This window comes from Festucalex cinctus, chromosome 1 (assembly GCF_051991245.1).
Source record: "Festucalex cinctus isolate MCC-2025b chromosome 1, RoL_Fcin_1.0, whole genome shotgun sequence".
Classification (NCBI taxonomy): domain Eukaryota; kingdom Metazoa; phylum Chordata; class Actinopteri; order Syngnathiformes; family Syngnathidae; genus Festucalex; species Festucalex cinctus.
Genome location: NC_135411.1, coordinates 41098153 through 41117127, shown reverse-complemented (window position 1 = coordinate 41117127; position 18975 = coordinate 41098153). Strand labels below are relative to the sequence as shown.

The window sequence follows — 18975 nt, the reverse complement described above, 5'->3', positions numbered from 1 at the left end:
AATGCCAATACTTGTTTCAATGTCACTGCAGCTTTTTCTACAATTAAATTTTTTTTCCAATACCAAATCTTATTGACAGTGTTGTGGCTCCATAGAAAAGCGCCATATTATAAATAGGGATGTAACGATATCCAAACATAAGATATTATCACGATATGAAGGTCACGATACGATAATTATCACGATATTGTGGGGGGTTGGCGATATTAAAACAAAACAAAAAAAACGTTTTTTTTTGCAACTTATGAAGTGTAACATGTAACGGTTGTCGAGATGAATTCCTCGTCGGTTATCTTATCTGGCCGTTGCATTTCTACGTGTGAAAGTGCTAAGCTTCGATTTTTATTCGGCTAGTTTGGATTCACAACACATTTGGCTAACGTGCAAGAGGCATGAGCTTCCTGGATCTAAGCAAAAGAACGGCGATCGGAGACACAAAAAGCTGCAAATGCAAGTTGGCAAGTAAGTACTTCTACAAAATAAACATAAACGAACATATGAGCACGTCCCTGAAAGCCGCGGGGGACGTGCAGCTTCCCAACGGTATGTAGCTCGTCGCTGTGTTGACTTCCGTTCGCCGGATACAATTGGATACAGGGGGTGTAAATTAATCCGAAAATCAAGCACGATTTCCGGGTAAAGTCAACGGAGGTCTCGGTGTAATGGAGCTTTTTCTTTCCGTTATTTCTCCGGAACCGTACGTCCTACGGGGAAAATTACACATATCTGACACATATCTGGAACCGTGAGCACAGAGATACGTGGCTCGTTGTCGTGCGACGCCGGATACGGGGGTGTAAATCGGGCCTTCCTGTATCCGAAAATCAAACACAATTTCCGGCTAAAGTCACGGAGGGGTCACGGTGCCGCTCCGGAGCCCCACAAAAAGTACTTTTTTCCCCAAAGTGTTCTATCAAAGCTACCGTGTTGCCTGATGCTCTAACTATGTCATATGAAAGATTCAAATTTATTTCTTTATTATACATATATACAACACAGTTAATTTTCTTCATAGTCTATTATTTGGCTTCTGTTGTCCTATGGCGGGGGGAAATAATAATAATAATAAATAAATATACTATATGTATGCATGGTTTTGATGCCAATGAACATTTTGGGTGGTTGAAAGAAAAAAAATATTAAAAAATGACTTAGTTATCACACCTCAAAGTAGAATTACTGATTTGGCTAAAATTTGGCGAGGAGATTTTTATGAGTTAAATTGCCATTGTCAAAAAAATTGACATGCATTGAAAAAATTGTTGTTATAACTTATTGCCTTATTCAAAGCTCTAATTATGTCATATGAAGTATTATTATTTATTTATTTTTTTATACATGTATACAGCACAGTTAGTTTTCTTCATAGTCCATTCTTTGGGCTTGTATTGTCCTAAGAGGGGGGAATACATAAAAAAAAAAAAAAAAAAAACTTCATATGTATGGATAGTTCTGATGCCAATGAACATTTTGAGTGGTTGAAATAAAAAAAATATTAAAAATTGACTTAGTTATCACACCTCAAATTAGAATTACTGATTTGGCTAAAATAATCGCGAGGAGATTTTTATGAGTTAAATTGCCATTGTCAAAAAATTTGACATGCATTGAAAAAATTGTTGTTATAACTTATTGCCTTATTCAAAGCTCTAATTATGTCATATGAAGTATTAATTTTTTATTTATTTTTTATACATGTATACAGCACAGTTAGTTTTCTTCATAGTCCATTCTTTGGGCTTGTATTGTCCTAAGAGGGGGGAATACATTAAAAAAAAAAAAAAAACTTCATATGTATGGATAGTTCTGATGCCGATGAACATTTTGAGTGGTTGAAATAAAAAACAAATATTAAAAATTGACTTAGTTATCACACCTCAAAGTAGAATTACATATAAAGTAATGTTATACACTTCGAGGGTACAACTGGTTTCAAGGCACGAGGGTTAAAAAAAGATCACAATATTGTAAAAAAAAAAAAAAAAAAAAAAAAAAAAAAGAGCTCATACTAAAAAAGCACAATTTTGTGCTTTTGTACATAACAGCAATGCATATAAACCACCTACAATCTCTCATAACAATACTGAGGCACTTTACTTGCTAATGCAAGCACACATTGATCGCTTCACAAGCAAATTACGTTGCCCTTCATCTGACAATTAGCATAGATTTTAAACATAGATCAAAACATCCCTAATGAAAATTAAATTGCACGAATAAAATAGCCACTAGAAGGTGCTCGAACTGCACAAATGGAAATCAAACAGATGTGTTCCTTTTAAAAATTGTGAACATGATGACGACGATATTGTGGCAGTTTTAATATCACGATATCAAGATATTTCCCTTATTGTTACATCCCTAATTATAAATGTTTGTATGTAAATTGTAGTCTGCGCGTTGCATGTGTACACGTATGCTGTGCCGATCTGGAAGTAGCCAGCCTATCACATTGCAGCGGGTCATGTTTAACTCAAATACTATTGGATTGAGTCGGCGCACGGCGGCGCACTCTTGTTGCTACGGGAGAGCCAACTTTTGAATGTACGTTTTAAACATAGTGCGGAGGGAGCATTAATGCACTCGCGCTGTGCGAGCGGTATTTTTTTTTCCAACAGCACGCACTTGAAAGTTGCCCGCGAGTCAACAAAAAGTGAGCACCGCCAACTACTTCCACTTCTTTCCTGGGACTAAACAGCCGTGCTACTATTTCTCCTTTTTTGAGTTACGTGATAGCACTTTCGCTTTTTTTTTTTTTTCTTCTCGTTTTTTTAGTGGCAATCTGGCGGCCGCCATTTGCGCTAAAAATAGCTTTGGCATGGATGATACCTGCTACCTCAGTACAGTTCAATAGCAAGTAAACAGACTTGCCAGCACTTCCTTGCTCATCATTCTGTCCCGGCTGGCCGTGTTGTTGCGCTCAGGGTGACAATAGAGAGGACGCTGTGTGTGAGACGTAGCCCATACTCGAAGCCGATTGACTACCGCGAGGCGAAATGCGAAAAAAGTTCAATTTTTTTAACATGTGCGAGTGTGCGGGTTTTCGTCACGAATGTGCGGATTTTCGCTGCTGCGCACCGCGTCCCAGCGCGCCAAACGTGCAGGATGGATGACCAATAATTAAGATGATCCACCCAGAAAACGCAGCCAATAAACATCGTCCACTATACCTTTTAAGATGAAGAAACACTTTACTTGGCCACTTCTTTGCTTTTTACATGGAGAAATAATAACTAATATTCATTGTGTGGAAAAACTGACCTACACTCTGCAGTCATCTCAACAACAACAAACTCAGTCAGGTCTAACGTTCAACATGTTTTCTTTCCACGTTACAGATGCGACTTTTGCAGCAAGCCCTACACCAACTACATGTCTTTGCGTAACCATATGCGAATCCATGGTCAGAAGCGCTACATGTGTGATCGTTGTGGGAAGGCTTTTCGTTTGGCACGGTACCTGCGCAACCACCAGAGGATCCATGATGACGGTCCAAACCGCTTTGACTGTCCTTCCTGCTCCAAGAGTTACAGGACAATGCTAGAGCTGGCTCAACACCGTTGTAGTGCTGCAACACCCAGCCAGGTGAGTCCGTGTAAAATGCTGTTATGGAATGATTCATGCTGAAGTGATATTGTCTCCTATATAATTCACATTGACGTCTCGTGTTCTTCTGGGTGACAAAAGCCAAAGTGTTCTTGAATAAATCATGTTCTTCTTGCAGGGTGGTACAGGCAGTCTCAAGAAAAGGTTTGTACTGCAGAGATGGCTGTATTGATAGCTCCCTCTGAACATTAAACTCAACTCGAGATTTCTTTTGCAGTATGCACAGTGCACGCAAACTCCCGCAATCCTGTCTCAGGGAGCCCACCCCTCCCTCACACGTGATTATTCTGTATAACTCAACTCAACTTTATTTATATAGCGCTTTCAAACAGCCTGAGCTGTCACAAAGCGTTTTAGAGGAACACATAAAACATTAACACCAATACAATACAATCGCCACAAACATTCTTCCATCCCTACATACGCTTTGATGTTTGATGTTTGTTTATAAGGGTGGACTCGGACACTTATTCATTCACACATATTCGTGGATTAAAGTTCTCCGTCGTGGTGACGGATTTCCGTCATTTAGAAAACGAGACGGGGGTGCACGGCACGCCATAAACAAGTGCCCATGGGGACAGCATGTTTGTTGTGGGATATGTTATTGAGATTCTTTCATCTTACTTATTATTATTATTATTATTATTATTATTATTGTTATTATTATTATTGTTATTATTATTATTATTATTGTTATTGTTATTATTATTATTATTATTATTGTTATTATTATGGGAATGCTGAAATGCATTCTAATCTAATTCTAATTCTAATCGGTTCAAATTTCGCTTGGGAATTTTTTTTTTTCCCCAACTCTTAATGTCATAAATGGTCATTGTTCACTAGTTTCACATCCATTTGATTAAATGTTATTTGAATGACTATAATTTTGTTTCGCCAGTAGCAGGAGCTGATGTTTCACCAATTGTAACTGAACGTTTAATATGGTGCATTGTTTATGTGCATTGTTTTTATTTTCCTATTATCTTTGTGTAATTTGTAGGACTATGTTGTTTATAATAATGAGTTGCAAGTAAAATTGAAAGGGTAAAATTTACATCTTTAACTTCTAGAGCTCGATTAAGTCACTTCCTGTTTTCTGCTAGCATAGCAAAGCAGTACCCTGATGCAGCTCGACTTCACGCAAGTTGCAGATACTAAAGTGAAGCTAATTAAGTGAAATGGGTTTGCATTTGTTATTTTACTAAATAATTACTAGTAATACTAATACTATTAATACTGTTTCTACTACTACTACTATTACTAGTAATCAATACTTAATTATAGGGATGCACGATATTTATCAATATCGGCCGATATGGGAAATTATGACGCAATTTTTGATCAGCCCGATATGTATATTTTAGCCGATACAAAGGTCCGATACATCTATTAAGGTCTGTAGACTGTTTGCAACGTGAGGACCCTACAATACACCATGTCGCGCTGATTACATCATCTATCACGCCTCCCGCTCTTGTAGACAGGCATCTCAAAAAAATAAAATAAAAACGGCTTAACCGAAGCTTGGTCCGCCCCACACTACTGTCTAGACTAGCACGTAGCAATCAATATGTCTTCCTTACCAGTGTGGTGGGTTTTCTCCATAACAGAAGATCAAAACATCAAAACATTTTCAGCAAGGATTCGAAGAGGGGGAAAGAAGGCTTTTGCTTAACTGAAAATACATCATCATGTCAAAGCCGTTTTGAACGAACTTGAAGGAGGCACAGAGGCAGCAGCTAATGTTGCTAGGCTAACGGCGCTAAGCTAACAAGCCAGCAACAACAAATCTAAAGGCGGAATGACAATTACCATCCAGATGACTTTTGGCAAGCACAGAGGAGAGAAAGCGGAGCAGAGGAGAGAAAGCGGAGCAGAGGAGAGAAAGCGGAGCAGAGGAGAGAAAGCGGAGCAGAGGAGAGAAAGCGGAGCAGAGCCGTTTTGAACGAACTTGAATGAGGCACAGCTGTAGCAGCTAATGTTGCTAGGCTAACGGCACTAAGTTAACAAGCCAGCAACAGCAAATCTAAAGCCATTAACGCCAAAGTTATGGCTTTTATAGCGCTAGACAAGCAGCCATTTTTTGTTGTTTGTTTTTTTTGTAGCTGATCTGTTTTTTTTACAAGTTAATAGCACATTTGGAGCCACGTTGCATCCTCCGAAGTGGCCACAGCTTGATTGACAAGAATGGACTAACACTACACATAACATAAGTTTCACCGCAGTTCGGGGTGGGGGTTTTCAATGATGCGTATCATGTTATTTCATTTTGAACTTTTAAATTTTCAGACAAATCTCTGCCCAGTGCAGTCAAAGCATTAATACTGTAGTGTTTGTGAAATGATCAAGCCAAGCAGTGAACTAACTATTTAATGCCAGTTACTGTCGACTATTGCACTTAGGGTTGAATAAATGCATTCCTATTGCATAATGCATACATACATGACTGTTTTGTTTTTCCAGATAAACCAGTTGTAGTTCTGTATTAATTTAAAAACTAACTTTTTATTTTGTGTAGTTATCTGTTTGCCATTTCATATAGAAAATACACATTTGAAAGAGACACATTTGTTTGCTGTCATAATCAGAGCTACTAAAACATCAGTTTTTCCATTCCTGGATGAACAAATTGCAGATTATCCATCCTTCCATCCATTTTCTTGACCGCTTATTCCTCACAAGGGTCGCGGGGGGTGCTGGCGCCTATCTCAGCTGGCTCTGGGCAGTAGGCAGGGGACACCCTGGACTAGTTGCCAGCCAATCGCAGGGCACACAGAGACGAACAACCATTCACACTCACAAGCACACCTAGGGACAATTCAGAGCGCCCAATTAACCTGCCATGCATGTCTTTGGAACGTGGGAGGAGACCGGAGTACCCGGAGAAGACCCACGCGGGCACGGGGAGAACACGCAAACTCCACCCAGGAAGGCCGGCGCCTGGACTCGAACCGGAGTCCTCAGAACTGGGAGGCGGACGTGCTAACCACTCGCTACCGTGCCACCTAATTGCAGATTATATGAAGGCTATATTAAATATATATATATAAAAAAAAAAATGTATTTGTTATTGGTATCGGAGTCGACCATACAAAGCAGGAAATTATCGGTACCGGTTGAAAGTTTTCATATCGTGCATCACTAGTTAATTACTTTATTTTCACGGAATTTATCTTTTTATTTCCTTCATTAGCATTCCGCTATTAGTATTCAGCTTCGCATTCAGCTATTACCATTCGGCTATTACCATTCGGCTTTCAGCATTCATTCATTGCTATTCACTGTTTGGAACTTACTCACAGAAGAAAAGAAAAAAAGTTTGAACTGTCAGCATGATGTGACGGCCTGCTACGGAGGAGCTAGTTGATAAAATTATAAAATTACTGAAGTTTCAGATAAGTAAATAATACATTATCATACAAATCTTACAGTATACATGTATAAGTTTACTGATTAGTATTTTTCTGAATCTGAGTAAAAAAAAAATCACAACAATCGACTTATAAATTCATATCGGGATTAATCGGTATCGAATCGTTACCTATGAATTGTGATACGAATCGAATCGTCAGGTACTAGGCAATTCACACCCCTAATAATAATAATTAATTCATGTTTCTGAGGTAAACAGCTCGCCAGCCATCATCCATTCAGCTGTGACTGACTAGCTGTCTCTCGCTCTCTGTCCATCTGTCTCTATCTATCCATCCATCCATCCATCCATCCATCGCCATATGTAGAGTCTGGCCAACTGAAAACACGCCATGTTGTTACCCTCAGCGACAGGGCGGGGCGTGCGCTCAAGTGTGTAGCGCATGAGCACGCCTATCGTTTTGCACACGCAAAAACTTTTTCACAAACCAGGTGAATTTCCCCTTGTTTTATTTTTTAACATTTGATGTATTTGACAAGCCAATAATATAAGGAAGATACTCCATGTTTGGTACAGGCTATTACTAGTATAATATGGTATATTTTTACTGACCTCAACTCGGTACATGGATTTTGATTTTCAACATTGTGAATACTGGAAAAGTATCAGTGTATTCATACACGACACACAATATTATTCAAATAAAAGATCTGATTACATGTATTGGCTTTATCTGTTTCCTATCTTTGGCTCCTGATCTAACAAGCAAGATACTTGGGTGTTAAGCCAATTTTTCAGGGTACCAATGAGTGTACAGGTTCCTCTGTAACTTGTTAATGAATATATGCTCCTAAATTTAAGTTTAAAATATTTCAGAGTAGCTGACATCCAATTGTCACATTTTCTTTTTTATATTTATCAATGGTTTTCAATTGTGCATGTACAATATTAATATAATTACTGTATATTATTAATCATGATAATATTTAGGACTTTTATTTACAACACAAAATCCACAATAACTCATTTCCATATTATGAGCCCTGATTTATAAAGAGTGAAAATCGATAATTTTATTTTAAGTTCAATCACTTTGTACGTGCTTATAATTAAAATCAATTGTATTTTTGTTTTCAATTATAACTTGACAAAAGGTCGAGGGCTGCATTGTGCAGTCCCACCTACTTCATATTGCATTTCTTTACTTGACTTTGCACAACAATGAAGTGTTATTTGCTTTCCCGTCCTCTAATTTGTCTTTCACTTCCCACAATTTCCTCCTCTGTGGGTCTCCAGTGACCCGATTCATCATAATACCGCTGTCTGGTCGTTGTGAGCAATGCCATGCTGAGCAACAAGGCATGATTGGAACATGAAAGTGGAAAGATCTATTGCAAAACACTCCAAAATACCAGCAACTGGGAAACAAGATGGCATCCATATGTCATGTGACCAGCAGTTGACCAATCACAGCGTAGTAGCTCTGAAACCAAGTTGGCCAAACTCTATCTATGGCTCTGTATCTGTCTGTCTGTCTGTCTGTCTGTCTGTCTGTCTGTCTTACCTAACATATATGTATTTGATCTAATCTATCAATTTAAATGCGTGTGACGTGTCAATTACACATGTATTTTTTGCTCTTTGGGGTCTGGTTTGGTCTCTATCCCCTGCAAATAGTTGAGGTACACTGTCACTAGTGTCCAAGTTACATTACTTTAATAGTATGATGATTGGATTACGTTATGAGCCTCCCAACCGTCTTATATAGCATAATGTGATTATGTACCTTTTTAAGTCTGCTTGATTTTTTTTTTTGATTCAAAATATTTTATTTCATTGTTTAATAGAAAAAAAATTATGAAAGGGGACAGAAAGAGGTAAAACTTATACCTGCCCCTAATCAACACAAAAAATAATCAACACAAAATGACAGCAAACAGTCAAGATGCTTTCAAAGTATCAAACAAAATAATTCAGCAGCATGACCTTGTGCTAAATATATTCCAATAGTTGTGCTTTTATGTATTTTTAAACAATACAAATAGACTGAGATGATTTGGTTTTATAATCCAAATTGTTCCACAAACTGATACCTTCACTCAAAATACTGTACTTTTTTTTTTTTTCTCTGTATTTAGGGTTGAAAAAATATGTTCCTCTTAATTTATACTCACTTTCCTTTTTTTTTTTTTTTTTTTTTTTTTTTTAAATGATTTGCATGTTGATTGGTAAAATTTCATGATGGGCTTTATAAATTATTTTAAGGCAGTTAAACCCCATCAATTCATTAAATTTAAAAGTTTTTGATTGTATAAATATTGGGTTAGTGTAGTCTCTGTATCCAGAACCGAAAACGACACAAATAGCATGTTTCTGTAAAAGAAAGATGGGTTCAATGTAGGTTTTGGCTGCACACAATCACAACAAAACAATATTCTTGCATTCCTTCCTAAGCTTTGATGTTTGAAGCAGTTATAGATGAAAGAGGACAGAGATCAGTCTCCTTTCAGCAGTTGATCAGAGACGTGATTTCAAAGTGCATGACGTCACACACACGTTTGCTACTAGCTCAGTTTGCTTATAAAATAGCTCATAAACAAGCAGCTGCTGCGTTCGTGACGAGCACGATACAGATAAAAAGTGGTCCAATTTTCCAGTCTCATCCAAACTGCCTCTCCTCCAAGTACCGAACCTCCATCTAGTCCTCGCCCTGTGCACACCACCACACTTAGCAGCGACGTTCGCGTCCTCAGCTTCGCCGCCATCCATCTTAGCTCACTAGCGTAGACCAGTAGCGCCGATCTCTCCATTGTGAGGGTCTGCTGGGAACGTCTGGCAGAATCCCCTGTCAGTAAGAGTTTCAACACCCACCTACAGCAGAGCTTCTCTCTTGTCCTGTGGGAGGTGGGGGACATTTAGTCCGAGCGGACCATGATCCACGCCTCCATTGTTGAGGCAGCCGATCAGAGCTTCAGCCGTATGGTGGTTGGTGCCTGTCGTGGCAGCAATCCCCGAACCCGCTGGTGGACACCAGCAGTAAGGGATGCTGTCAAGCTGAAGGAGGAGTCGGGCGCTTTTAGCCTGTGGGACTCCGAGGTAGTTGACGGGTACCGTCTGGCCAAGCGGAATGCGGCTTTAGTGGTAGCTGAGGCAAAAACTCGGACATGGAAGTTGTTTGGGGAAGCCATGGAAAAAAACTTCTGGATGGCTTTGAGGAAATTCTAGTTCACCATTCTGGTCAAAAAAAAAAAAAAGGAGGGGCGAGTGTTGGGGGTAGATTTGTACTCTTGGATTGTTGTTACCGGTTCGGTCATTGTTTTTCAAAGTAAAAACAGAAGTTTGTAAATGTCTTATTTCGATTAAACACTAGTGTTGTTCCGATACTGTTTTTTTGGCCCCCGATACCGATCCTGATACCCAGCTTTGCTGTATCGGGCGATACCATACCGATACCTATGTTTTTTTCCCCTCAACATGAAAAAGCTGTCCTGCCATTGGTTCAAAGCATTCAAGGGCCAATAGAATATCTTAGATCGGCATGCAGTGAACATGTCACATATCAGTGAATGTCGTGCACGAGCAAGACACAAGATGCTGCATCCAAAATCCTATATTAGCCTTGGAATTAATGGTATCAGCATGTTAATTGTGACTCACCGATACGGATACCACTGTTTTAATGCAGTATCGGCCCCTCTGCTGATACCAGTATCGGTATCGGAACAACACTATTAAACACAGAAGATAATCAGTCTTCTTTCATGAAGGACTGCACAAATCAGTGAACAATTACTGTTGCTATGCTGAAACTACAGTATTTGTCCAATTTTAAACTAAAAAATGGCTTCAATCGATTACTCAATTATTAAATAGTTGTCGATGAATTATTTGGTTACTAGTCGATGAATTTTGACAGCTCTCAATCATGCCCACAACCTCTGGCTTACCACTGAGCCACGCCGCCCTCTTCTAAATCAGTCCTTCTCTGCTTTCCTCCCTGCTCCCATTCAGTCTGCCAGTCGTCGTTCAAATTTTTCTGCCACACCTCGCCGTCAGCAGCAGCGGCAACAGCAGCAGAACAGTGCGTCCTCCATAATGCCATCGCCGCATGGAGGACACAATCAACAGGAACCTTTGCCCTCCCACTGTGTTTCTCCTATGTCCCAGAGCGGCCAGGGTGGTGGAGTGACCAACCAGTCTGTTCCTGACCCACACCAGGTAGGAAGAACATGCTCTACCAAGTTTGTTACTTTTCAGGGTTTTTATTTCATGATGATGGATGACTATTAAGACCGTTTTTGCTGATAGGGCCGGGCCAGTACTGTGTCGTCCCAGAGCAGCCAGGCAAATATGAGGAGTTCATCCTCCTCCAAACACATATCCTCCTCCAGCACTACAGCAACATCCTCCTACTCTCTGCTCCAGCCCCTGGTGCCTGAGGTAAAGGAGATGAGCTTGGGATACACTAGGCTGAGCGCCAATCTCATGGTAGGAGGGAAAACCACCGTCTGCTCTATGCTGACTAGCAGTTTTTCGTTGTGTGCCTTACTAACATCAGGAGAAAGAATTTATGCGCACTTAAGACTTAAATGGGATCCTGTCCACCAGTAACTTGGTGTCATTTACTCTGTATGGAAGCAAACGACCAGCTGCTAGCATTTGCATCAGTCATAGGCCACCTGCTGTCAGGGAACCAAGACTGAATTAACCAGCATTCCTGCATAGACATTATTAAAACCATCCCCATTCCTGTGGCACTTCAATGACCCATCTCAATCACAAATCAACTTTTTTTTTTTTTGATGATGATGATGATGAAGTGTATAAATGGGAGTTTACTAACACTGGTCATTATTTTGACGTTTTAGTGCATGTTTGTTGAAAGCTTGAAATTGGGGCGACAAAGGTCTGTGTGACGCCATCTTCTATGAAACACACAATTTGGCTGTTTGTGCTCTCATTGGACGAGCAGAGACTACCGACGTCAATTCTTGAATCATGTAGTCGCTCTGCCTCCTCCAGGCAATGCCACCTTTTGAGCACCATTTTCAAATATTAGTGAGGGGTGGAGCAAGAGTCTGGTAGGGGCGTAAATTTGGGGTAAGTATGAGCTAAGAAAATAATGCATTTTTGCTGTTCACATTTTGCTGGAAAATTTTCTTCTAGCTCAGTGGTTGTCAACCTTTTTTCAGTGATGTACCCCCTGTGAAATATTTTTTTCAGCCAAGTACTCCCTTAGCAGCACAAAGCATTTCTCAAGGGTGGGGAAGAGTGTTGTGCCATCATTGTCTGATTTATTATTAAACAAACATTTGTGCACATACAGATAAGTATCAACATAAAGTGTCATCTTTTGGGATCATAGTAAAGCTCTGTTCTCAAAAAGAAATAACTGAATTTTAAATAAAGTTTTCAAGTGATTGACAGGTGGCATATGACAAGCTGGGTCAAACCAATTTGGTATGAGGGAAATGCTGGATTTTTATGACTCTGAAATTCAAATGCCAACTGAATGTAAAATTTATTTTATGAATTTCTATAATTTGTTTGTAGAAATATTTACATATACTTTTTAAAAATATATTTTAAAATCTTACGTACCCCCTGGAGTGCCTTCTCATACCCCCAGGGCAGGGCTTGACACTACAAATGCAGGCAACCGTACAGCCTGTATAATAACAACAACAACAACAACAATAATAATAATCCAGTCGCACGGTGCGAGTGCATGTTTTAATGAGCTCATCTTCGAACTGTTATCCGGATGCATCAAAAGCGCCACAGTATTGGTTGAACTGTACATAGTTTGCGGAACATACTGCAGAGACCAATTTCAAAATAAAAGCCTTCCAAGTAATACATTGCCATTTATGCAATTGCCTTATTTGTATTTTGAAAATGACCCATGCACCATGTGGTATGCGTTGCAGCTCAACAGGTAGCTTGACTCGTCCTCACCAACACAACGCCACCTGGAAATTATATTTAATTGCCAATTAAGGATGATGCATTAATTTGTCTCTCTTTCTGTTGTATGATACGGCACAAGTCTCTGGCGTTACTCACGGGTGTGTAAACAGCGAGCTGAAATGCAGTTGCATTCAAATAACGTCGGATATTTCAAACTCGGGTAGAAAAAAAGTCAATCAATGCATTTACCGTTTATAATTGCAAATATCTAAACATTGCAGGCTTTCTGTCAATCTAGAAAGGTTGGCATACATTAGGAAGAATGATATGGGTCTGAAATCACTGTTTTGTTTGTTTACTTAATTACAATCAATGGTCCAACTAGTCACTTCTGTTTACGATACCAAATCACCTACTAGGCTTCCACCCTCCAATTTGGTTGTTGGTATGTCAATGAATCAAAATAAAGGATAAACCTGCTATTTAATTCTTTTAACATTTACCATAAAAATAGACACATCTTTACAATAGTCCCCTTTAAACAGGTATTCAATAAAACATTGAACAAGAAATACTCCGAGTCATTGTATAGCAGTTTTATTTTATTTCAATCCGTTATTTGATTTTCCATATAACTCCCTGCAATGTGCTCACGTACTCCTGGTTGGGAAACACTGTATTGGACAACCTAATCCAGAGTAGTGTTGAAGGGCCAAGTTTGACTGATTATTAGGGGTGTGCCAATACACCGATTTATTAGATTCGTCGAGGTTTGACACGTGACGATTAGATTATGATTCATAAATGTTGAAAAACCATTATTCTCCATAATAATTTAATGATGGAACACTACTGCTGCTAAAAGTACAGAAATCTGTGAAAACACAGTTTTTTGGTTAAAAGAAGTCTTACTTATTTCTAAAGGCACTTTGTTTAATATTTTCCAGAAAATGAGGAATTAATTCCACCAGAGTAAATCTTATTTTATTGTAATAGAAACATTTATTTTTGAAAAATAAATAATAATAAATAATAACAAATAAATTGTTTTTTGCACCTTCTTGTGAAAAAGAGCAGCTTAATGGTAGCTTTGTGTTGTATGGGCATCGTTTCCATCGTGGATCGTTTGGTGATTGGAAATAAAACGTAATGGACATAAATTGGTTTGGCTACTTTAATTATACTGAGAAATATACCTTAAAAGTAGGAAGTAGCCACAAAGTAAGAAAAAAATCTGGGGAAAAAGATGCATTGAAAATCGTGGCAATCGTGATGATCATTCGCATGATAATCGTTCAATAATCAAATCGTAGCACCCTTAATCGAATCGAATCATGGGATGCCTTAGATGGCACACCCCTACTGATCATGATGCCATGCAGGTTGTGAAGCTTTGCTTTTCCCAAGGGGAAGAGCGGTTGGAGGCCTCGCAATAAGAGCTGGCACCTCTGCATTCAACAAAAGCAAAGCCCTTTTTTCCCCATTTATTTTATAATAATCTCAAATAATTGACCTGTTTTATTCCAGACAAATCTTGTTCCAGTAATATATTTTGCAGCTATATGTTAAGTTGCTGTCAATCTTTACGTCATCTGAAATGATGCTATGCAAACAGAGACGCATCAGCAAATACAGTCATGCTGTATCTCTCCCCAAAAAGGTGTGTGGTGCGACCAACAGAAAAAGTTGGTAGCATCAGTCTTACCAGTGCAAAAGTTAGTGTGGAGCCCTGCCCTAGGGGTGCACCCCCATTTGAGAACCAAGCTCATTATGTTTCTAAGATTCCTAAGATTGAGTCTCTCCCAATTGTCATTTTCAATGATTATTCGTGTGGCAAAATCATCCATCCATCCATCCATACATTTTTCATACTTCGGACTGGAGAAGAGCAGAGACGCACGCCCACACAAGCAACATTACATTGAGTCATTGGAGTGCCACTATATTGCCAATATTTCAAACGGATGAGATCAAATGCAGTCAAAGTACTTCAAGAATATGGCATGCAATGTGAAAACCCATACAGTATAAATATATACAGTACATCCTAATATTTTGAATTAATACAAAATAATAATTAAAGTTTTTTGTCAGTTTTATTTCACTGCATTTGCTGATGTTTTTGTCGAGGTACATTTCTGTACCGGCATAGAGGGATTTTATGCAGGTATAGTATTGAAGTCAAAATGTTGGTATCGTGAGTGTCAAAATGTAACCCTTGCAGTTTTTTGTTGCATTTTTAACACATGACTGTTTTGTTTTATTTTGTTTTGTTTTGTTTTGGCAAACTAAAATTGAGTTACTGGTTGTCTTTGAAACAACAATATCAATAAAATTCAGCTTCATGGTGCTTTACACATTGTTTCAATGTATTTGTACGTTAGACTTATAGTCGGACTCGACAGTGTATTTGTAATTTCATTAATTTTGCAAACAATTATTGACTTATCGGTTATCGACATCGGCACGTTCTGAATGATTGGTTTATCGGTATCGGTTGAAAATAGCATTGTTGTGCATCCCTAAGTTTTAATGCATGTTGGCATTTCACCTAACTCGACAGTAAAAGATGAATTTTTCCAATTAGTATTTCAATTCAACTTGCTGAAGTCAAGTTTTGCATGGTCTCATTCTCCTTTTCTCTCTCTCTCTCTCCCCCCCCCTTCTTGGCATGACTCTTCCTTTTGTCACTCTTCTTTTCATCGACATTGTCTTTTCCACCGCAGCCGAAGCACCAGGACACTTTCTCGCTAACCCCTCAGCGGCCCCTCACCACGATCAACCCCATTGGCCACTCCCTCCATGCAAACGGAGCAACAACGCTCAAGCCTTCGCCCGTGCCACGTACCATCCAGGCTATGCCTTGGGAGCAGCGCTCACTCTACAATCAATAAAATGTGGGCAACCAAAATCCCTACAACACAACCCTCACTTTTCTTTCCCTCAACTTCTCCACTTCCAGCATCAAGGATGGAGGACATCAACCACGGTTTGGATGCCAGAGGGAGCTCCTTTTGGGACATGTGTGTGGGAATAGATAACGGCAACCATTCGGAACTACTTAAGATCATTACTGAATAGGTATTTTTTACTTTATTTTTATTTTTTTTTTAACATCTTGCCCCTCATGTATGATCCATACTGGTCAATAAGTTACAATCTATCATTTCATTAAGAATGACCCCCCCTACCTTCCTATCCTAATGGAAAATGATCTATGCTTATCCTAATTCTATTATTGTTAAATGAGTTTTTGTGGAAATATTCCATTGCCTATTCATTCATTCATTCATTTTAAGATTAAGCAGATTAACACATTTCCCGTTTGTTCTTTTCTAAATGAGATTTTTGCAATTAGAAACATTTTACTGAACCCTCTTTTCCACTCCGGTTGACTTTGTGCCACAATGTACATACTGGTATAATGTACATGCTGCATATCAGCACTACTTAAAGCAGCATACAGCACATCTTTAGCCTTACCCCATAGATATTAATATTGAGGAACTGCTGTTGTTTTAAGGATACTTTCCCGACTCGTCAGCTCACACTAGAGCCCTTTATTAAATTTTTAATACAAGTTGTAAATTTGTTTCAACAGGATGCCTGCATTATGAAGTCACATTTGGCTTGTACCCAAAAATCAAGAGTACAGTATGTTACCTTTCAAATTAAAAGCACTATAAGACAAGTTTATACTTGTTACACTTACTTATATATGAAACGTTGTACTTTTACAGCTCCTGTAACAGGTAGTATGTTGTTGTGACTGTGGACTTGAGCCAGTTTGTGCCCACATTACAATTGCATTTGGAAGTGTGTGTGGGCTGGGGGTGTTGTCTGTTGCTCAGGACCCACACACTACCCCCAAAAGGTTTATTTTGTGTAGAAAAATCACCAGGGTAGAGTTTCATTTAGCAGCTAGTTTGCTAAATAATTCCAGATACTGTTCATCTGTAGTTGGGTGTGACAGCCATTTGATCCAGGTCACTTGATAAAGTTTCAAGATGGATCCTGTATGTAGCTCGGTCACATTTCTTTTCAAATATTCAAAATCGTACTGACATCGTTGACGTCTTTTCTTTTTAAAGTTATTTGTATATTTTTGTTATTATTAATGTCATCGATGTTTCCTCTTTTCTTGTTAAGTGTCATGAGTATTTAGAAAAGTACTATACAAATAAAATGTTTATCACCACCAGTTTTGGTCTCCTTTAGTGCAGACTGCAATAGAGGGTAGTACAAGTACCCGTATATATATGTATCGCTAGATGTGACCCCATGTCAGAATTGTGCAAATGCAAACTTGTCGTCACAAAAGTATTGTTTTTAGAGTTGATTCGAGGCGCTATCTGGCAAGTCCTGTTTCGTGTTACCATTCAAAAAGCCGCCCCCATCAACCTTTTTGAAACTGAGAGCTAGCTACTTTTTGGGTACTGATTAAAGTAAAGGGCTACCAGTTTGATAAACACTTCCAAAATAACATGTGCTCACCTTAAAGTCATTATGAATAGTTAACGATATTGATTTATGTGAAGTCACTGATCGTGTTAGTGATTTCTCATAATAATTAGACTACTGTATCAGCATGCAACAGCACTTTATTTGTACAGATCTTTGCCAGTATTTATATTTTGAAATTGTCACCTACACAATAGTCCTAAAAAAAATTCCAGCGTTCCCATACTGGTCAGCTAATTTTCGAATGGGTTACTCATGTGGTGCTTGGGGGCTACATCATCCCCATGGGCACTAGGTTGGTGACTCCTGACAAAACAAATGAAACACTGGATACATTTAAAAAACTAACTTTCAAGTAATCCATCACATGAAGTATTTGAGCTTTAACTCCTTTAAATTTATTGCAACTTATATATATTTTTTTAAGTTTATGTAAAATTTCTTTTATCTTAAATATTTCAAGTAGTCTAAATTAAAATAAGTTTTATTATTTTAGTTTATTGTTTTAATTTGTTATGTAATGCAGATAGTCCTTCCAGTTCAACCTAAAAGTTCTGAGTGAAAAAATGCCAATGCCACAGTGAGGAGGAATTGGGATTTGAACTCAAAACCTAACCGATCACACACCGAGATGAGTTATCAATGTATAAAATTGAATTAAATACCTTTTTTAAATGCTTTAGACATTTTGACAGCGCTCCTTTTTAAACACATTCTTAATTATTACAATGAATAATTCATGTCTTGTCATTTTTTTCTCACTTTCATATGCAGAGCAGTGTTACGGCTGAGTGGGCTGATGATATTCATGATGACATTGTAACATTTTACAGCTAAGTACAATGTTAGCCATTTGTCTAAAAAAAATTGAACAATAAATGTGTTTATAAAGTTGTGTTGTATCCAAATGTATTTGATGCCTTTTTATTGAATTCAGGTTTATACATGGTGAGCACATCAACTTAACAGTTCAAAGAATGTGTGGGTTCTAACCCAAGTTCCTACGATGGTTTCCTCACACATTATGAAAATCAGCATGTTAGCTTGATTGAAAAACTATATTGTCCTAAGGTGTGAAGAGCAATTATTGTCTGGTCCACGCAGCACATTTATTTATTTTTTCTTCTGCACTTTATCCATCATAGTTGTGGACAAAGCAAACACACACTGTTAGTGGCACACGCACGAAGCAGGCGGCTTCTGAAGTGCCCGAGAAGCCGTTCAGTGATTCTTGATCAGCCACGAGTCTGTTATGCGTCCTTTGTCAAGCTGATGGGGCAAAAAAAATTCCAGAAAATACACCATTTCTCCCAGAAATTATTGCAATTACAAATGTTTTTGGTGTCAATGTGTTTGTCTTTGATGTGCGTTAGAAAAACACAAGAAAACCTGAAAAAAAAAAAAAAACGTTATTGACACAATTTTACACAAAATGCAAAAAAAATGGGCTGGACAAAATTGTTGGCACCCTCAACTCAATATTTGGTTGCACACCCTTTGGAAGAAATAACTGAAAACAATTACTTTCTATAACCATCAACAAGTTCCTTGCATCTTTCAGATGGAATTTTGGACCACTCGTCTTTTGTGAACTGCTCCAGGTCTGTCAGATTTGAAAG

General features: G+C 38.5%; 1 protein-coding gene across 2 annotated transcripts in view; it reads left to right on the top strand.

Annotated features, from left to right (window-relative positions):
* The window catches only part of LOC144029009 (uncharacterized), a 28268-nt gene extending 10000 nt beyond the window's left edge, over positions 1-18268 (top strand). The window contains exons 3-6 of one of the 2 annotated variants that reach the window (XM_077535690.1): positions 3339-3585; positions 10997-11203; positions 11294-11425; positions 15622-18268. In XM_077535690.1, the coding sequence (XP_077391816.1) occupies positions 3339-3585; positions 10997-11203; positions 11294-11425; positions 15622-15789 (754 nt within the window). In that variant the 3' untranslated portion in view covers positions 15790-18268. Of the gene's footprint in view, positions 1-3338; positions 3586-10996; positions 11204-11293; positions 11474-15621 lie in introns of both variants that reach the window. The other variant, XM_077535689.1, reaches the window with a different exon arrangement.
* The last annotated feature ends 707 nt before the right edge of the window (positions 18269-18975 follow it).